Source organism: Rousettus aegyptiacus, unplaced genomic scaffold, assembly GCF_014176215.1.
Source record: "Rousettus aegyptiacus isolate mRouAeg1 unplaced genomic scaffold, mRouAeg1.p scaffold_m13_p_2, whole genome shotgun sequence".
In the NCBI taxonomy this organism is placed as follows: Eukaryota; Metazoa; Chordata; class Mammalia; order Chiroptera; family Pteropodidae; genus Rousettus; species Rousettus aegyptiacus.
The window spans coordinates 16,105,244-16,126,753 of NW_023416295.1; the positions used below are offsets into that span (position 1 = coordinate 16,105,244).

Consider the following 21,510-nt stretch of genomic DNA (forward strand, 5'->3'; position numbering starts at 1 on the left):
GGCCATTTGACAACATGTAAAGACAAATGTAGTTGGGAGTGCTACAGGCATCTAGTGGATAGAGGACAGGGATATTTGCTAAACATCTTAGTGTGCATGGGACAGCCAGCCCCCAACAACAAAGAACTATCTGGTCCAAAATGCCAGTAGTGCTGAGGTTGTGGACCCCTTGCTTAGACAATCAGTTAGGATGGAATGACTAGCTGAGAGTCAACCAATATGTTTTCTAGAATATTCTATCTAGAAAATAACAATAGTCTTTGTCAAAGTGTTTCTAGCAAAATATCACTATATTTTATTGGTCCAACTGTATCACAAGTCCATCCTTGAACCAATTACTGTGTGCAGGAAAGTGAGAGGCAATGATCGGTTTGAGCCTAGGTCACACGTTCCACCTCTGAGCCAACAATGAGTCAACTTTACTTGAAAACAGGAGCTGAGAGTGGGAAGGAAAGGGTGATATCCCAGAGAGAACTGGGAATGGTAAACAAGATGAGGTGAATAGAGGCCGGGCAGCAAAAACAGCAGATGCCCACACTCCACAGCTCTCACGAACAGACTACAGAGGTAAATCACGTTCGTGCTTGGACTCAAAATAGCAGCAGCAGCAGTGGGAGGTCGATGGACTGTCTAGGAACACTTTGGGCTGGTGCCGGCGAATTGCTCATTCCACATGGTAGGCAGAAAAGTCCTGTGGCTTTAATTACCTCTATCCAGGCAGCACTTTCCACCTAAGGAGATGCTCTGTCAACCTGGAAAGTGAAATCAGGAGGATCAGAGAAGAGGGAGTGGCGGGGGGAGGGGGTGCGGAGGTGGGGGCGGAGGGAGGGGGAGTGGTGCGGGGGTGGAGAGAGAGGGAGGGGAGAGAGATTTGGTTATTCATTCTTCCCGATTCCTCCCTGCTCTGTCATGGTTTGGACAGTATCTGTATCCTACTGTGACTAGCACTTCTTTTGGGTGGTTTGCCTTCCATAGTTCTACTTTCATTCAGGCTCCATACCACTACCTCTTGTCTTTGCCCTTTCAGGCCTAAAGCTGGCACCGATGGGTGACTCTGCATTCCCCATTGGTTCCCTTACTCTTACCTACACATCTGTATATAGTACCTTCATTAGAAAATCTCTGAGCGTGTTGTCCAGTTCCCGCAAGGATCTTGACTGATACAACAGGCAGGTGACAGGTACAAGATCCACTCCTGCCAGGCTGTCATAACAGGGTATCACGAACCTTGATCACATCCAATGTTCCATGGGCCTAAAGAATAGCCACTCACACCTGTTCCTGGGAACCTAGCCTTCTTGGAAAGTCTAAGAGTTAAAATGATGGATTCAAGGGTTATTCTCCCTCTTGCCTTCCAATCTAATTGCTGCCAACCTATTTTCTCTATTGTTTAAGCAAGTAGAAAGTATACCTACCACGCTATATTTGATAATGATGACTGCCATTTCTTGAATGCTTATAATATGCATAAATTATGCCACACACTTTATATGCTTTATTTTGTTTATCTCCACAAGAAACTTATGGTTCAGATACTATTGCTTTTCCAATTTTATAGAAGAGGAAACTGAGGCTCAGAAAGTTAAGTAATTTGCCCAACATCAAACCGCTGGTATGTCGCTATGGTGGTTAATACCAGTGGCTACCAATATTTCTGATTCTATTCTCCTCCCTAGGTACATGGAAAACTATATTTCCCATCTCTCTTTGTAATTGGAAAGAGACTTATGACTAGTGTTGCCAATGGGGTGTGACTTTAAGTGACAAGGTACTCCTGGGCTGACACATTTCAGAGCTGGCATGTGATCTTCAATGTTTGATTCCTCTATCACTGAAGTCACATGAGCATACATTAAGATGGTGGGGGAGGTGTGCCATAAAATTGAAGCAGATTGGACTGCTGAACCCCTACATGAAGGCAGCTGCCTTGCAGAGTCTCTCAGACTTGCACTGACTTGGTGGAAAGACAAAATAAACTTTTACTGTGTCAAGAAATGGAAAATGTTAAATGTTGTACTGTTTGTTGCTGCAGCATAACCTATCCTGTCTGAGATAGTGGAGGAGCTGGGATCAAAACCAAATTTTTTTGAACTAGAAGTCACTGTCCTTAACCCCTGGACAATACTGCTTCTCTATGGCTCATTACCAAGAAGACTTCTTGGATAAAATTGTGGCCCCAAAAAGATGAGAGAAAAGGAATCTAAGAAAGAAAAGTAATATGTATCAGGACTCTTATTAGAGAAATAAAAGAACTAGGAAAGAGATTGATAGAAAATCATACCTATCTTTCCTTTGGTCACCATATCAATCAATAAAAAAAAAAAGATTCTTTAGAAAACTTTATAGATAAGGCCTCCAGGACTTTTGCTCGTGGCCAAGGAATTAATTGTGGCTGCTCCTTATCAAAAATAATTTTGCAGCCCATCTCTAGGGCAACATAAATGAGAAGGCTCTCTGCTTTGGAAGAGAAGCTCCAAGCTATGACCCTTCTGCTCACAAGCAGGACAGAATCTTCACGTGGGTCACTGTCTCCCTGTGTGGCTTATCTTTTTCATGGTTCGATAAAAACAATTTGTTGGTTTAAGACTGTTTATTAATCTTAATCACCTTCTCCTTTCAGCCTTCTATCACCAATCCCTCCCAAATCCCAAGGATCGACAGGCCACGTCTTTGTAGCTAAGTTTGGAAAGAACCCAGGTAATGAGGTCAGTGTCCTTGTATCTAAAAGCACTTTGTGTAATAAATCACAGTCCCCCAAGGTTAGTAGGAAACCTGAGTTTAAAGGGATAGCATTGGAAACCAATGTGCTACAATGACCTAATTTTCTTTACTGGAGAAGATAATACTTTCTACTGAAAAAAGAAAGATAGACAACGAAGGTGGCACCTATTGCTCATACATCTGTACACCTGCGGATGAGAACAGTATCTGGTGTTACCCAGATTCCCAAGCATGTGTACATGGGTCCCCAAACCAGTAACAGCTATGAGAGAGTTTCTAATTAGCATCGTGTTTACACGTTTATTGTCCACTATAATTACTTGTTTATTAAAACAGATTTATTATAGTCCTTATGGTCTGTCATTAAGAGATAATGTTCCTGAATTTCACGAGTATGGGCGAATTGCACAAATCTTGCCCACCCTAACTAGGACCAACTCTCAATGAAAATGTTCAGACAAGATAAGTCTCAAGGAGGCATGAAGTTTTATTTCAGTTAATAAGGATTTATCCTGCCCAACAGAACTGCAGTCATTCTCCCAAGCAAGGACTCTGCAGCAAATTCCTTCTTTCTTAAACACTAGTCCATGTTTCTTTATGCGAGGGACTTGCTTGGTATGTGCATCCTCATTCCATTTTACCCACAAGGGTCTAAGGGTCTCATTTTCTAGACAAGGAAACCAAGGTTCAGAGAGGTCGGGACACTTGCATTGAGGGGTATTCCTAGGCTTCATAATCCAGGCCTTTCTTTCTACAAAGCCCCTACTTTGTTCATTCTGTACACGCACACTCACATACCCGCTTACATGTCCATCCCCGACATCAATGAATTGGAAGAGAACACTGACTGGGCTAGTTTTGGGGGAGTGCGTACCTGCAAGGGATGCTGGGAGAAACAGGACCAGGACCAGGGGGTAGAATCTGGAGTTGAGAGGAGGAGAGCAGACGTATGACAGAGTGTTGGGTGCGGACACCGGTGGTGGGAAGAGGGTGCGTTGCTTGCCGAGGAAGTTAGAAAACAACGGTGCCTAGCTGGGGATTGGGATAACCGAATTTGTTTGTTCGGCTGTCACGGATGAGGTTGGACCAGCGAGACACTGAAAACCTTTCATTCAATATAATCAAGACACAGACGTCTGATTACATATAATCTTTCTGCTTTTGCAGATGCTTTGGAGGGCGGAGTTTGTGGCATATATATGATGCTGTGGTGCATAAATGACCCTCGGCGAGGAGCTGGGCGTTGCCGTGATCACAGTGGGAACAGCCAACTATTTCTGAAAGTTGATTATGTGACAGATACCATGTATAGGGCTTTACACTAATTTTCTCATTTAATCTTTATGTCTCTCTACGAGGTTGGCTTTATTTTGTCTGCAGATGAAGAAACAGACACAGAGAGGTTCAGGAAAACGGCCGAGGTCACATAACCATGAACTGGCAGAACCAGACCTCAACGTCCCTCCCACCTTATCCCGATGAACAGAATTCTCAGACACACCCACGACTCAAGTACCCTTTTTTATCTGGGTTCCAGTTTATGGGAATACATCCCGGATTTCAAGAGGCAACTTCTTATTTTCATACGGTTTTATATTGAGGTATTTACATATATATAGTAAAGTACACAAATATTAAGTGGATAGCTTCATGGATTTTCATGCAATGACATACTTATGTATCATCCCTCTATATTCATAACCATGTGAATCTGAAAAGGTAGAAATGATAAACATTGCAGGAAAGCGTAGGCAGAAATGATAAACATTGCAGGAAGTGTAGGTACGATTTTAAAAAAATGTCTCCAGGTAATATTATTTAGAATATCATGCACCTGGGTGGCATTACGGACATCTCGTCATAATTCATAGAACCCGAGTCTCTCCTGTTTTTGAGGGTATGTGAATTTAGATCAGAGTGTATGAGATACGAGGTGGCATAAGCCGGGATGCTTTGGGGGCTTTATACCGCACACACAAATAGACTTTCATGCTTTCCACACAGGAGAGACTTGACAGATCCTGGGAATGTCCCAGGAGAAGGAAGGTATAGAAATTCAAGGTTTTATTATTGCTATGTATGTATCTCAAAATCAATATTTCTATCTGTCTGGCTATCGATCTACATGGGCACATTAGGTAGCCATTTAAAACAGGCTCTTTTTAAAGCCACGTTGCATTAAGCGGCCTCTGTTAAAATGGGTTATGTGTACATGGCTAGAGTTTGCAGGGTGTGGGTATCAATGTACGCATGTGAACTGGGGGAGTTTGTGGCATAAATAAAGATTACATTTCTCTCCTGGCTACATATGTATGTGTACAAATGGATCAGAGACACCTGTAATTCTATGATTAGTCACATTTCACTGGAAAAAGATGATTTGTTACCAAAGAGGGTTGGTCAGTGGAGGACTGTGTCCCCATGACAGACAAAAGCCCTTATCTTCTGGGACCAGATGTGGGATGAACACATCAGAGGCACATCCAGAAGAGCCTGAGGAATCCTCAGCTAACACCATCTCCCCCTGCGTCGCAGCCAGACTCTGAGCAGGCAACTGCCCTCTCAGCACACTGAGAAGCCGACTCTGTCTTTCATGTCCGCTGCTTCATTGCAGGCTTTTTGAATATTTAATAATACTATTTGCCTTCCCAGAAAAAGAGCCCGGAAAAGCCTGCGCAGTCACGGGTACAGGAGGTGGGCAGCAGGGCTGCAGCTGATGCAGGGCAAGCTGGCCAGTCATTCCCCTCTGGGAGCATCCCCCAACTGAAAACCCCAACAGATGACTTCGGGATGAGGATGTGGCTGAGAGAAGAGGACACGCAGGTGCTTTCAGGCACCAGTCAGGAGCCACAGGGAGGAAGAGGAAGTGCTGAGAGGGTATCAAGGGACCAGGGCATGTGGTGAGAGGAAAAGCAGAGACTATTTTCCATTCACATGTGAGATTTTGGCTCGAATTCAGGCAACTGCTATGTATTTTATAGAATGGTAAAGCTAGCAGGAACTACATTGCTCTTCCGATCACAAGCATTTTACAAACTGGGAAACTGACGCCCAGATTATAACAATCCCTAAAGTCATACAGCCGATTAGTGGCCAAGCTGTTTGTATAACCCAAGACTCTGTTTCTATTCTTGGAATGGTTAGGTTATGCTGCAGTAATAAATAGCACCACATTTTCAGTTTCTTAACACAGTAAAACAGAATAAAAGTTTATTTTGCCTTTCCTCACTACCTATTTCAACACGTGTGCTATTGGGTCATTTCCTATCACAGTACCCTGTTTAGTTTCTTTATAGCACTTATCACCACATGAGATTAACTTATTTATTTGCCCACTTATCTGTTTTCCACACCAGGATTTGAACCTTGTGAGGGCAAAGCCTCCATTTGTCTTGCTCCCTGCTGAATCCCTATCACCAAAAATAGTCCAGACTCCAGTGGTGACTGTACAAATCTCTCTCTGCACCTTTTCCATGTCACTATGTTGCTCTTTTCGATATTGATTTGAAACTTGCTCTTTACTCACTCATGTGTGGAGAAGAATATCAACTCGTAACACTGCTTGTGTGGTGCCTGATGACTGGAGGGTGAGGTCCTGGCTTTGAACTTTATCTTCTAAGCCAGTGTTCTCCATGGTGGAGCTCCAGTGCCACCTGTTACGAAATCGCCCAAGAAATTAGACAGAAAAACTAGATCCCAAGGCCTATGCTAGGCAAATAAGTCAGAATCTCTGGAGGTAAGAATCTATCTGGGAATCTGCACCTTTAACAAGAATCAAGGTGATCTTAAAGGTGCATTAGGCTTAAGAGGAGCTCTCCTAGGTCTTAAGTTCAGCCCAGGAGTTAAGCATAGCAGAATTCTTCTTCTTCTTCTTCTTCTTCTTCTTCTTCTTCTTCTTCTTCTTCTTCTTCTTTTTTTTTTTTTTCTGGTGAGCACTCACATTTACACTTGCATTGTCTTGTGAATGATCAAACTCTGTCTGAGGTCAGAATAGAGTATCTTGGGGCACAGAAAGCACAGACACAGTGACTGATGTTCTCAGTGCCACCAGTTGCTGGGAGTCACCAATTGCTGTGTAACAAATTGCCCCCAAACACAGTGTGCTTCTTACCTTTGGGGACACTTTTATGCTCACGAGAAATTTTTCAAGAAGGGTGAGTCAGGAGCAGAAATAAAAGAGGAATTAAAATATATTTCAAATGACTCCTTATTAGTGGCTCAGCGAAAGGCTTGTATAAAGAGGAGGCTGGGATATTCGTTAAGATAAGGCTATAAAATTCCTCTAGATTCTTTTGCTCCACTGTTGAAAGTTTATGGCTCGAAGTAATGATAACTGTGGTGATGACGGTGGTGGTCATAATCCATACAGCAAGTATGTATTGAGTACCTACTTCTCGCCATCAGTGATCTAAGTACATGGGGTCAAATGGACCAAAAGATAAAAAATCTCTGCCACATGAAAATTAAATTCTAGAAGAGAAAATAGAAGGAAATAATGCAAGTGTCTCCCTTCTCGTTTGAAACATTTTCTTCTCTAGAGTTCTTAGTCATGAGGGAACTAAGAATACATTCCCAGTTTCAATGAGAGATTCCCAAAACTTTATCCTTTCCAAGGCTTGCAGGTAGATATCTAGTTATACTGCTTATATGTTGTGTAATGGACTTTGGTTGAGATATGGGTATCTCTGTGTATGTGTGTTGGGGTCGGGGTCTATGATAATGCACAGAGTCCTTAAAACAACTGCATTTATCTCAATGTTTCTGTAGGTCAGAAATTCAGGCACAGCTTAGGTGGGTCCTCTGGCTCAGGTTCTTTCATGAGGCTGCAATCAAGATGTCAGCCAGAGATACAGTCATCTCAAAGCTCAACTGGGGAAGGATTTGCTTCCAGGCTCACTCATGTTGTTGGCAAAATTTAGTTCCTTGAGGGTTGTTGGACTAAGGGCCTTGGTTCCTCGCTGGCTGTTGGCTGGAGACTGACTGCCTTTAGTTCCTTACTACCTGGGCTTCTTTGTAGCTCACAGCATGGCATCTGATTTCCATCAGAATGAGCAAGTGAGAAGAGAGAGAGAGAGAGAGAGAGAGAGAGAGAGAGAGAGAGAGAGAGAGAGAGAGAGAGAGAGAGAGAGAGAGAAACTTAGATAACTTAGATAGAACAAGCTGGAAAGTCAGTCTTTTGTAATCCGATCTCTGAAGGGACACCCCATCCATCGCTTTTGCTGTATTCTGTTTATTAGTAGCAAGCCACTAGGGTTAGTCCACACTCAAAAGGAAGGGGTAGCACAAGAGCATGAATACCAGGAAGTGAGGATTTTAGGAGCTGCTTACCATATTTTAACCTGAATTTTGAACTATCTTTTGACATGAGACATTGTATGGCAGACAGATAATACTTGGGTATTGGTTCTATGTGGTATCTGGAAATTCAATTTAAAAGGCTGTGTTGCATGGTAAGAAGAGCATAAATTTTTGGTTGAGAGTGTTTTCTATTAGAATCTCAGCTTTGGTGTTCACCAACAATATAACCTTAGACTTAGTGTCTCTGGCCTCAGTTTGTTTAATCCAAAAAAAAAAAAAATGTGGAAAATATGTACCACCTAAGGAGTTTTTTTTTTCTTTTTAGGTGAGGCAACCCTTGGTTGACCTCACAGATCGTGAGTACCTTGTCAGTTTACAATCCCTTATTTTTTTTTATTTTTTACACCTACAGCACCTGATCTTCCTAGGTGGTCTCCCATCCAAGTACTAACCAGGCTCAACCCTGCTTAGCTTCTGAGATCAGACGGGATGACTTTTGTTCAGGGTAGCATGACCATAGACCACCTAGGGAGTTTTGAGGATCAAAAAAATCACTTGGGCAAGCCGTGCGTTAAAATGCAGATTTCCAGGTTGTTCCTCAAGAAATTCTTATTTGGTAAACTTGGGGTGGCACGTAGAATTTCTATTTTCAATAAGTGCCTAGTTGTTTCTGAGTACATATGAAAAAGGTGTGTGGCTTAGTATATGGTATATATTAACAAGATTCAGAAGAACAGTAACTCTGCAATTATTCTTGAGAAACTATGTGTTTGAAGAGTCACCTACAATTGAATGGAAAGTAAACTATAGGATTAGAAAATGTATAAGTTCTAGCTTTTGTCTGACACTTACTTTGCTGAAAGGTCTGTGGCACAGAGCCACCTAATCTTTCTGGAGTTTTTTTTTTTGGCCTCTGTAAAATGCCTTCTAGACTAAATATTTTCTGTTTACGTGAGGAAGTAGCAATAGCTGCCTGTATGGGATCTTTTTAGGGTTCCCTTGGTTGGAAAGAGAAGTGCAATGGCCTCCAAAGTAAGTCTTTTCTGAAACTCTCTGTCTCCTGATATTTCTTCCTGAAGACTTTTCCTTGGAGCCTCTCATTCCTCTACTCTTCTAATTCATGTGACCCTAGCAACTCTGTATGTAATGAAAAATGTCTGAAAACAACCTCATCGAAAAGAATAAATCTATTAAGGAGCTGAGAACTTTCTGGTGTGAAATGAAAAATATTGATTGCTTCTCACCAGTTAGCAGTGAAATCCCATCCAGCTAATTAACCTGCTCAGAGATAAAGTTTATTTCTGTCTTTCACTTTCAGCTCCAAATCTTTAAAATCATTAAAACAAATACCCGGTCAATGAATAAATCTTCTCCCAGGATGGCATTCAGAGCCTTTGGTGATCTGGCTCCAGCCTACCTTTTTGACTTCACTTCCAGCTACTTACCTTCAAGTACCTTCCACTCCAGTGAAATGGAAGAACTAAAGCATTCAGCATTCCCACTGCCAGAAATGTGCTTTCCTCCCCTGAACTCTACATACTTTAACTCAATTCAAATGTCACTTCTTGAAAAAGGTTTTCCTGCAGCTCTAGCATCTTCACTTTCCCTCATCTCTCCTAATCACTGCCAAGCCATAGCATTAATTACTATCTTATTCTGAACATTACCAAAACTTTGTATACCATGGTAGCATTTATTATTTCATACCTTCTAGGATGATTATGTACATATTTATAATACTAGACCCATAAGAATGCAATTCCAACTGATACATTATTGTGCCCCCCACATCCTCCAACACAATGCCTGGCCTGTGATTAGTGTTCAGTAAATATTTTTTGAATGCTTAAATGAAGACCTATTGATTGAACATTTGCTTTATTGTGGCATTTATTCTTGGGGCTCACAACTGCTGTTTCATCATCAGCATAAAGAGACTCTAACTCAGTGAGATGTTTTTCAGGATTTACATTGTATTTAAAATAGAACTCTCAAGTCTTTCAGTCTTTCTGATGACAATCTTGTTGTTGCTTCCCATCCTTAGCAACTTTCTGTTTCTAGATATCTTTTTGCTTTCAGTGGAAAGGTTGGGAAAGACGGTCTTCTCATGGAAATCACATCTTTTTATGATTCTGAATATAGGGTTCATATGGCTTTTCTATCTCCTATTCCCATTTACTTGCATGACACACTTGTATGGAACTAGAATTTTATAAGCACAAAACCCTGATACTCAATTTTATGTAAAGTATATATTCGATTATACATGAGACCACTCACATGTATGGGTCAAGCTTGAAGGAGAGAAATATGGTAACTTCATTGAAACAAAAAGTCCATTTATTCATTTAGTGCTCTTTTTTTTTTTTGCTCACCCACTGGATGATACAAATGTAATACTTGCCCCTGCCTTCAAGGAGCTACGAGTCTTGTAAAAGTAGATGAATGTATGATGAGATTATTGTTATCGAGTGTGATTAGCATAATGTCAGAGGCAAGCAGAGTGTATGTGGAACATAGAAAACTTTCTTCGAGAGAGGATGCATTTTTTTTTAAACAAAGGAATTCTTCTTTGCAGCACAATGATCATGCTGATATTAATTATATATATATTATTTTGTAGTTATTAACAGCATCAGTGTCAACTTCAAATCACTCACTTCGGGCCAGGTCTCAACAGCCTTGGTGGGTGCTGAGGCATGATTCAAAAAAAGCAGCCACACTGGGTTAAACAAGAGCTAGACTTAGGTCATTGTTCCTTAGGTCTTGCAAGAATGAATCATTCAAGGATATGGCAGCAAAGAGGTAGTTTTCTTATGATTCACAGTGCTGAACTTCATGCCAATAATATTTTGGTGCAGAGATTTTGTATGCTATTCCATCTATGGTTCCGCCATTTCTAAAGACATTACCACAGCTGTGTGGATGACTCATCGGAATAACTTTTCCAAGTTTGTGATCTTGGAGATAAGTTGTGCGTGTGTGTGTGTGTGTGTGTGTGTGTGTGTGTGTGTGTGTGTGTAAGAGAGGGGGGCATTTATAAGGAAAGGCAAGAAATGCTGCAAACTCTTAAAATTGTACAGACAATTTTAAGGTTTTGTTTCTTGCTCTTTGCATTTAGGCACTAATTTTCTACTAACTTCTTACTTTTCTGCTCACTAGAAGCTCCTTGAGAAGAATAGGGTAGGATGATATGAGTCAGAAGGAGAAATAAGAGAGGAAATTACCATCCATTTCAAATTGCCTCTTATCAGTGGCTCAGTGAAAGGCTAGAAATATTGTTTACGATGAGGCTGTAATATTGCTCTAGATTTTTATGGTCCACAATCGAAAAAGGTCTATGGCTTGGATTAATGATGACTGCGGTGATGGTTGTGATAGTCATAATCCATTCAGCAAGTATGTATTGAGCACCTACTACATGCCATCATTGACCTAGGCACATGGGATCGAAATGGACTCTCTGCAAATCTCTGCCATTTGGAGCTTAAATTCTAGAAGAAATTGGCAAAAATAGTGCTAGCATTACTTTCCTTGTTTGAAATATCATTTTCCTGAGTTCTTAAGTCATGAAGGACTTAGTCTCCATCAAGTCCCAGAATCCGCGTGAGAATCACAAAACTTTATCTGTTCCAAAACTTGCGGACTGACATCTGCCTAAAACGTTTATATGAGCATGGAAATGGACCCTGGTTCAGTTACAGAAGTCTGTATATGTGTGCTGAGGGAGGCGGTGATAGTGTACAGTAGAAATTCTACAACCGTACTATCCATTGATACTTTCCAGCTGGGGGAAATGCACGAGTTAGTACCTGAATTGCTCCCATCCACCCCGCTAGCCTTTCTGCCACTCTCTGCATTTTACTCCCTCCTCCCTTCCTTTCTAAACCCCTCCCTCTCCTCCCTCCTTCCCTTTCCCTTGGTCCCTCCCCATCCCCTTCCCTCGCTCAGTTCTTCTTCTCTCCTTTGGCTCCCTCTCCTTCTAGCCTCTTTTCTTCTCATCCCCATTCCCTCCTCCATCCCTCCGCGGCGTCTGCGTCAGGCCCCCACTTGCGTGACGCGCGGGGTCTGGGTGGGAGCTGTCCACTCGCCCGGGTGCTGAATGCAGCAGAGACGGCGGCGGCGGAGATAGCAGAGAGCTTTCTCCGCTCCAGGAACCTTGCTTCCAGTCCTCGGACGGTCAACTCATAGTCCGCGCCACCTCCCTTCCAGCACCACCCCTTTGGGAACTGAGCTAGGGGGGCAGCAGTTACGGCGGCGGGTGCTGAGCAACCGCGGAAGACGAGACAACACCTGGCAGCAGCCTGGAATCTGATTTGCTTCCCCTCGCCTTTTATAAGAGATACATTTACATACGGTTTTGGGGAGTCGCGAGACAGGACTAAGCCGGAACCAAGTGCTGGCTGCATCCCACCTCCGCCACACAATTTTATTTCCTCCTCCACACCTTCAGCTGGAACCGCAAACAAGCCTTACCTCGTTGCATCTGCGAGGAGAGGTAGCAACAGAGAGCCCAACCAGCCAGAGGCAGCGGAGAGGAGGGAGTGGCGGCAGCGGGGGTGGGGGCGGGGGTTGGGGGGGGGGCGCGGTGAGCCGGCCAAGGCCGCCCTTGATGGGGATTGCGGGGGCAGAGCTGCTGTGAAGACCCGGCAACCGCCCTCTTCCACCCTTACCCCTCCAGGAGCACTCTGCTGATTATTTGAGAACGAAATTCTTCTTCTACTAGTATCATTTCATTTTTTATTACCCACCCCTTCTCACTTCCCAGCCGCCCCCACCCCTACGCCTGCCTCGCCTCTGGTTGCATGGCAGCGGTGCCAGGGCGCGGGGGCTCAGGGCCAGCCCCCCGGGAAGGAGGAGAAGGAGGAGGAGGATCATGAAGGCTGGAGTCGCGGCCGCGCCGGACGGCGAGCAGCAGACAGAGGACGAGCCGGAGCAGCCCCCGCCCCGGAGACACCCGGACGCCGACCGGCAGTCGCCACCGCCTCCACAGCAGCATCGGCGGCCACAGGCAGACGCGGAGCCTGACGAGGGCGACAACCGCCCAGCGGAGGAAGAGGAGGAGAACGAGAGGCCACTCACCCGCTCGGACCTGCCCTTCACCTGGCCCTTGCCTCTCGCCGGAAGGGACCTTTGATGGAGCCGAGGGGAGCCGGCTGTGGATTTACAAACTGTCGCAGGGGTGGGCTGGGGGCTGAGATCCAGTAACTACTCCTTCTCTGGTCCCTTCCTACACGCCCCTCTCCTCTACCCCTTTTCTCTGCTCCACTGCCTCTCGCCCCCCATCACACACACACACACACACACACACACACACACACACACACACACACACACACCCCTTCTAACTAGGATCTTAATGCTCAGGAAGGAGGAGGCTCTGCAAGGATTAAAAGATCTTTTTTCCCTTTCTTTCCCCCTCCTCAGTCCCTTATTTCCCCACCCTATTCTCCTAATTGGCTTTTTTTCTCTTCTGTGTAGCCCTTTGGCTGCTGAGGCAAAGCACAAGCCCTTTGCCCAATTTCACCCACAATCCCCACCCCACCCCCATCCCAACTGCTCTCTTAAAAGCAACTCTGGTGCTTCTGGGGGTTACTTGCCTCTGTTTTCTGGCCAAGAGAATTAAAACTTCTCTCAACCTCTTCTCCTACCCACCTTACCCCACCCCCCAACCAATCTCTTGCTACCTGAGGAAAACAATCTTTTTCTCTCTTGCACATGTAGTCCTCAATTCATCATTGAGCTAGTTTGCCCTAAGCCCAGCTCAGTCCACTCCAAATTTAATTTACAATTTTCCCCACCGTTTTATATAAAATAAAATAATAATAATTAAAAAAAAAAAAAGATTTCCCACTGCCTAGGAATTTGAGAACAGCCCAATAATCCTCTCCTGGGGAACTTTCTAACAAACCTTTACCCCAAGGCCCTAACAACCTATCTCAACATTTTTATTTTCATCCCCCTGCCCCTACCGGTATACCCAGGTGGAAGGTAAAAAGGAGACACCCTGAGCAAAGCCTAAGGTTGGGGTAGAGGTGGGGGTAGGGGGCAAGAAAACCATTTTTTTAAATTGGGCTTTCCAGGATGTTTCAGAATCAGTGACTAGCCGTCCTCAGTCCTGGAAGCAATTTATTTATTTGCTACTCGGAGGGGAGATAAGAGGAACCAGTGAGAAAGCAGACACCCTGTCTAACACAGACACGCTCTGGACACCCTCCACTCTCCCCACAAAAAACCCATTCTGTCTTCTTCTGCAAAGACTCCGGTTGCCCATCCCGGGCTCTCTGCTTCCACTGGGCACATGCTAATGCCCCTGAGCGGGCTGCTGTGGTGGTGGTGCTGCTGCTACTGCTGTGCCTGGTACCGCTGTGGACTGTGCGCCCCGGATCCCCAGATGTTGCGCCACCAGGGTCTCCTCAAGTGCCGCTGCCGCATGCTCTTCAATGACCTGAAGGTTTTCCTACTGCGGCGCCCCCCTCCAGCGCCCCTGCCCATGCACGGAGACCCACAGCCCCCCGGTTTGACGGCCAACAACAATACCCTTCCGGCTCTGGGTGCCGGCGGGTGGGCAGGCTGGAGGGGCCCTCGAGAAGGAGTCGGCAGGGAGACCCCTCCTCTGCCACCCCCACCACCTTTTCCGCCTTCTTCTGTGGAAGATGACTGGGGTGGCCCAGCCACAGAGCCACCTGCCTTGCTGCTCAGCAGTGCCTCCTCAGATGACTTCTGTAAGGGGAAGGCTGAGGATCGCTGCTCGCTGGGCAGCAGCCTGGACAGTGGAATGAGGACACCGCTCTGCCGTATCTGCTTCCAGGGGCCAGAACAGGTGAGACCATTTCCTCCTTTCCTGCTTTCTTGTGGTATCTCCAGACCTTGCAGGTTGTCATTCACCCACTTGCCCTGGGGAACCGTTATGTTGTCTCTAATGTGAGGACTACAAGTTTTAAGTGATATTTCCTGTGGTTAAGTTTGCCCAAGAGGGGTCCGGTTCCTGGTGGAGCCTGTCTGGTGGCTCAGTTGTATCCCAGTTTTTCCATTTTCCTTCCAATGCTTGTATCTTCAATTCCATGCAAAAATCCCATAAGTGACCTCAAAATAGAAAATCCAGGAGACAGAAGCGATGAAATGAAGGAACTTGGTGGTACATTCATGCTCGTTGCCAAGATATCCTTTTATCTAATTTGCTATTAGTGACATTTCCCCTACCTCATCATGAGTCCCAAATTCAAACTCCCTCCTTCTCTGAGAGTGTGTGGATTGTGCGTCCTCTTTCCATATTCGCATAGAAAGAAACCAAACAAGCCTGTGCCTGTTCTTTTACTTTGAGACTCTACTCTCTCGTATTATATGGCATCTTCACAGTGTGTTTTAGTCACTGTAGAGGAAATGAAAAGAGATTCTAAGTCCAAGAAGACTATACATTTTGCTAAGACATTTCTTGGCAGACTCAAGTTTTTCCTAGGTTGAAAGCATGTAGGTAAGTGGGATAAAAGAGAGGTAGAGAAGCTAGTCGGAATCTTGTCATATCTATTCCCCTTCTCAGGCCTGAAGCACATCAACTTAGAATGTCCTTTCAACTCTCCCCATCCCGGATAGGAGATGGCAAGTACCTCATAGAAAAGTCTGAGTGTTCTCCTTGCCTCATTCATTCAGACTTTCACAGACATACTCATCCAGCCCCTTCCAGCTCCACTTCCAATCTAGTGTCTGCAGGACTGGCTAGCAGGTGCACATTCTTCTAGAGTCATGAATTGTGGCAACACTTCCCACGGAATCCCAGGTAGGAAAGGTTCACCTGAAAAGCTGATCTAGTTAGTGATGCCAGAGAAAGAACCTTCGGTTGTACTCTGGGCAGGGTTGTGTGGTCACATGAGTCACTTCTTCACTGGTTTCCCAGAAGTGAAAGGAAGACTTCCGAGTGGTCTTTTAACAAGTGGCAGTGTGGTAGGATGCCATGCTGGTGCTGCCGGGCGGCCCTGGTTCTCGTTGAGGAATTGTTCTGTGGGAGGCAGGCTTAGCTGACATTTTCATTCATTTTATTTCTGTTCTGAATAAGAAAAGTCCTTCAGGGACAGATGATGACTGGGGCCACAGCCTGGGCCATACGAGAGGGAGGTGATGTAGAGCTCTGCATGAATACATGTCTCTGAGAGGCTGGGGACTGAATTCCTCCTTCTTGTGACAAGGGTTGCCTGAAGTCCCAAATGAAATCCTGCCCAGAGTTGAGGACTCCTGTTAGGTGAGAAGGTCCAGGGTCCCTGCTCAGAGCCCTTTTCCAGCCGTTCTCTTCACTTCCAGTGTGGGGCCTGCAGTAGAGACACAAAGTAAAGCGGCTTGGCCGAGAGCAAGAGTGACGCCTCACTTTGGGGTGTGCCTGGTCAGCATCTTGCTCCAATCAGGAGGCTCACCTGTTTCAAAAGTAGCAATTATTTAGCTTCTTAACTTCTTTAGCTATTTCTTTCTTCTCCCATATGGGCTGACTCAGGTCTACATGTCACAGGGAAAGCTGGGAGTATGGCTTCTGGCAAGGACACCCTTATTCATAGAAACAGCAAGACCTGGAGCCTGTTCTGGATGGTATTTTACTTGTTGTGTGAACTTCAAATTGTTTTATGCTTCTAGGCCCCTTTTCCAACTTCCGTAATTTCGAGTCACCTTTTCTGTTCCCCTTCCTTTCTTTATATGTATTGGGAGGATCCAGGCGATATAAAAACATCTTGAAAGGGATTAATATATAACACCATGTATTTCGATCATGGAAAAGCAGTATTTTGTTGAGAAAAGGAAAAAGTATTAAATCATTAGGAATATTGTGAAACACCCTCACGTGATGTAGGGTTTAGTCAGAGGTTGGGAGCTTTTTTCCCTGTTCATTATTTTTATGATGTGTCATAAATAAAGCATTGAATAAAAAAGCTAACACCAATAAAGAAATAGGCTCTATTATTATGTGGGAGAAATAGGATATCATATCAGCATTAAGATTGGATCAAATCAAATCAAGCACTTCCCGCATTTGATTATTATATTTGTGGGGCTGGGGGGTGCTGCTTTATCTGTGCAAGAGCTAGGAGATTATAATGAGGCTGTGTTATAGAAGTAGTTAGAGTAACGTGGGTTAGATGTGAGTAACACATTTCCCCACTTTTGTTCAGTTTTCTCCACAGCATTTCAATGAGGAAGGAAGACAAAAGGGAAGTAATGGGGAAAAACTTTCCAAAGAAGGGAGAGAGGGAGAGAGGGGTGGGGGTGGGGGGCAGAGCATCTGAGATTTTAGTGTCTGAGTCTCTGTTCAGGGAGAGAGCTGTCCAGTCATTGTCTACACGTGGCCCAAAAGGAGTGCAGACAGTCCGATCTCTGGGGCTGAATGTCTTGGTCTTTTCGCTGCCCAAACAAAGGACCCGAACAGCTCCCCAGTTGTTTGCCACTGCTCTAGGGGCTAAAAGACCGTCCACAACAAAGATGTGGTCTCTTCCTGCCAAGGACTTATAATGGATGTGGTGCAAGGCCGCTGAAGCACCCAGCTAGTTCCGCACATCTGTAAAAGACTTGGCATCCGTTCATTCACATGTGCATTTAGCAAATATACCTTGAGCATCTACGCTGCGTTCCACTCAGTGTATCAGGCGGTAGGTATCCAGGAGTGAACAAAATAGATGAGATCTCTGCTCTCCTGAATCTGACGGTCTAGTGCGGATGCAGAAATAGACAAATAAAGTAGTAGATAAATAAAGTGATTTCAGTTGGTGTTGAGTGCCACGACGAAAGTAAAACAGGAAAATGAGCTAGAGAAGAATGACAGTGGGGCTTGGGAAAGATGCAGCTACATTAGCTACAGTGATCAGGGGAGAGGCTTCCTAAGCTTGTGCTGTCTGAGCCCACACCTAGCTGATGAGAAGGACCCAGTGATGGGTCTTAGGGGAGAGCATTCCGGGTGGAGGAAACAGCAGCTTCAAAGGCCTAAGTGTGAACAAACTTAGCAAGTCTGAGAAACAGAAGAAAGGACAGAAGGAGGGCAAGGGATGCGGTGTGAAAGAAACTTCGAGGGCCAACCGGGCTCCATGCTGGAAGCCGACCGATTACACACTGTCTTCTCAGCCATTCATTCAGGCCGAACGGGTGTCAAGGAGCCACGAGAGTGGGGCGAAAGCCCAGCTGGCAACCCTAGTTCACTAGTTCACTAGTTCACTCTGAGCGACCATGTCCCATGGTGGGTAAGCTGAGGTCTCCGAGGCCAGATGGCCCCAGTTTGAGGCCTACATAAGTTGCACAGCCTCGCTGTGACTCAGGTTCCAAATCTGTAAAACTGGGCTCATAATGACAGTCCACAGTCCATATGGTCATTCTGAGCATCCGAGTAGTCGATACGGTTAAAGCAGCATTGTCACAGCATGGTGTAGGAGTAGTAGTAGTAACAGTAATACTAGTAGTAGTTACTGTTGCTGTCTCAGAAGCAAGAGAATGTTTCCTGCCTTGTTTAAAAGGAAAAATGTGCCCTGGTTCCCCGGCTGGCAGGAGGGCAGCTGTGATTGTGGTCTGGCCGTGGTAGTGGATTGTTTCTTGTGCACTCAACAATGCTCTGGGCACAGAGTGCTGCTCCTCTGTTTCCATCATCAAAAGTCTTTATTACATGCCTACCTGTGCCTGCTGCTGTGTTGAGCAGAGTCTGGAGACACATGGCCGGTGTGGCCCTGCCTCCTGGGAGTTTCGCAATCTAACCCAGACATCACACGGGCTGATAGAGATCAAGGACACACAGACAGTGAGTCACTGGTGAGTTACAGTAATATCGGGTACAAGAAAGGGATGCATGTTTAAAAGCGGCTAGCGTGTGGGGTGCCTTTTCAGAGAGGCAAGTGGGAGAATTTGCTACCTTTCCCCCAATTAGTCGAAGAAGGCTTCTCTGTTGCTGCCAAAGACCAAGTGAGGTGAAATATACTGAGGCTGAGTTTAGACAGTTGGAAGCAGAAGAGATGTGAGACTCAAGGATACCTTGACGAAGAAGTGAAACCGCCTCCTAGTCTGGGTCAGCTGTGGAGCGCCTGGAGGTGGGTACAAAGATGAAATCTGCCGTGACAGTGGTGTTGGTGAGGCACCTGTTTTGGACCTAATGGGAAGCAGGAAGTGAGTCTGGAAGAAATTAACAGCCTTGGTCTGCCTCTCCCATTCTTCCTTGGGTTTGTTTCTCTGGAGCTCCATGTTCAGAAGGGACAAGAGTGGTGTGGATGGAATATTTCAGTCAGTGTTTTGGGTTGTTGAAGAGTAACAGGTGGGCTTTGCAGAACTTGAGGGAACCTGGAGACCCCAACATGCAATGAGAACCCTGGGAATGAAGATCAAGCAGAGCATTTAAGAAGAGACCCACATGGCGTATTATTTTCTTAGCACTATGGTTCAGTTTTACGTTTCTTTGTGTGATTATTCAATTAATATCTGTCTTCACAAAGAATAGACCCATCATTAACATGCATAGACCTTAGGGAAAGAGTACAGATGGAGGCTCACATACCATAGGCCAAGACATTTAAAAGTAATAAACCTAGCTAACAAACTATTAAACAAGATGCATTTTTATCCTGCTATCATGACAAATGTATCTTCAAAACATCTTGGAAGACAAGTTTGAATTTAAACTGTTTTGTGCCAGCCTGATGGGGACATCTGTCCTTTGGTATATAGGCCACTCTGATTCTCTTTCCACTGCTGGTTCCATGCTGCAGCATAATGAGCCTTGGACACATGCATGTAGACACTCCAGCTGGCTTGCCCAAGCTCTGTTCGTACTGTCCCCAAACAGCTGCCTCATGCCACTCTCCCTTTGAAACTGAAGAAAAGAAGCCTGAGGCTTCTGGCAGCAGGGGCATGGCTGGATTGGCAGGAATTCTGGAGTCCTAGATAATCAGAGCATGTTCTAAAAGGGGGTGTGGCTCCCTGACCCTGCAGACTCCTCTGCCTATGGGAAGGTTGCAGGTGAAGAAGGGCCAGAATAGAGGAGGCCTCTGCAGCAAGGGACCCTCTTTCCTGGGTCTATCAGAGGCACTACAAAGAGACCGTAAGATCCCTGGAAGCAGCAACTTGTGTATTTGCTTACCATTGGGTCATCAGCTCCAATCTAAGGCCTGGCTCCTGCTTCAGACTCTGTAAGTATTTGTTGAATAAATGAGCCTCTGGAGCTCAACCAGTGGGCAGTTCCACAGGTAGGGAACTGGGGAAAAGAATCAACAAGAGAGAAAAATACCCGCTGGTATCGAATGCTGAAGGTATGCTGTGCAGCAGAAGGGCCAGTCTGCTCTGTGGGATCACAAAGGGCAGTGCCTTGGCCAGTGGCGGAATCTCCAGAGAAGCCTGCTTGGTTCTGCATATTAGAGAGCACTTTCTGTCGAAGCTGTCCCAAGACAGTATAGGCTGCTTTAGAAGGGGGCTCAGATGGGTGACTGGGACTAGTGACCCTCAAGATCCCTTCTGAGTTTGAGAGCTGGGGTCCGTTACAATGAGATTGCTTGGTGCTTCAGAGAGATTTTCAATCTAAGCAGAAAGAAATAAGCCTGTACCCCTTTCCAATTCGAAGGGTCATTGCACCCGGGTTCTAGTCCCAGTGTATAGAGCACATGGCACATGCAAGAGCATCTTCAGCAAAGAGCACAAAGAATAGTCTCCATTCTGCGTTCATAGCGCTCCTAAATTGTTGGCAATCACGTGATTGCTGTAATCATGGATTTATGCTGTGCACATACCATGGTGGGAGAGCAAGTATTTTATGAACAATAGGCAACAGACACCGTCATGGATCTATGGATCCAGAACTATCTCAGAAAAAAGGGAAGCTGGTTACCCCACACCCAGAGTCATGAGTGGGCTATTTTCATTTTCCCATCTGGGTTTTTAAACTGCAGTTTTTCAGTTCTGACTTCAGCCAGTCCTGGTCCTATTTAACCTGGAAACTCCAAGGACCCTTTCCTTACTCAGGGTTCTCACCAGTTCTCTAATTTTGTATCAGGAGGTAGTGTAAGGATGTTCGAATGCCACCATTGGGTCCCTGGATAGTCCCCAGATTTAGCTATCTATTGTTTACATGCACACATGCACATGCAAACACACAAATAAAACATTGAGTGCATCGGTCTCACTTCCACAGACAGAACCAGGGATCGGAGGAGGGCAGACAGCTGGTCTCTGGATAGTTGTGGAGTGATTCTCACCTCAGTTGTCTAGATCCTCTACACAGTGTGCGCTTTGGAGTAATCCTTCACTTGCCAGACTGCATCTGCTTGTGGTGGGTTGGCTAATTTATTGGGTGTGGCTTCTAGCTGAGTCCCCCGTACAGAGAGTTACTTAATAAAGCTGATAGCACAGGAGTGAAATATGCGTTTCAAAAGAGCCTGGGAGAAGAAAAAAGATATATTAGAAATTTCTCAGTCATAATCAATCTCTCTCTCCCTCCTCCTCCCCCCCCTTTCTCTTCTTCCAGCTGGCATGTTGGAGAAGCCCAGCTGT

At 45.2% G+C, this 21,510-nt stretch overlaps 1 protein-coding gene, 1 long non-coding RNA gene and 1 pseudogene across 5 annotated transcripts in view; 1 reads left to right on the forward strand and 2 right to left on the reverse strand.

Moving 5' to 3' along the window:
- Positions 1–271: 271 nt before the first annotated feature.
- On the reverse strand, positions 272–6,495 carry LOC118613732. Its single transcript, XR_004955765.1, has 2 exons — positions 6,248–6,495; positions 272–752 (listed from the first exon to the last, which is right to left on the reverse strand). It is a non-coding gene; the product is annotated as an uncharacterized LOC118613732 (long non-coding RNA).
- Positions 6,496–8,422: 1,927 nt separating this feature from the next.
- On the reverse strand, positions 8,423–8,541 carry LOC118613972 (annotated as a pseudogene).
- A 4,798-nt stretch (positions 8,542–13,339) lies between these two features.
- The window catches only part of MARCHF4 (membrane associated ring-CH-type finger 4), an 87,222-nt gene continuing 79,051 nt past the window's right edge, over positions 13,340–21,510 (forward strand). For all 4 annotated transcript variants that reach the window (XM_016156830.2, XM_016156832.2, XM_036236869.1 and 1 more), the window contains exon 1: positions 13,340–14,842. In XM_016156830.2, coding sequence (XP_016012316.2) covers positions 14,321–14,842 — 522 coding nt within the window. In that variant the 5' untranslated portion in view covers positions 13,340–14,320. The remainder of the gene's footprint in view (positions 14,843–21,510) is intronic.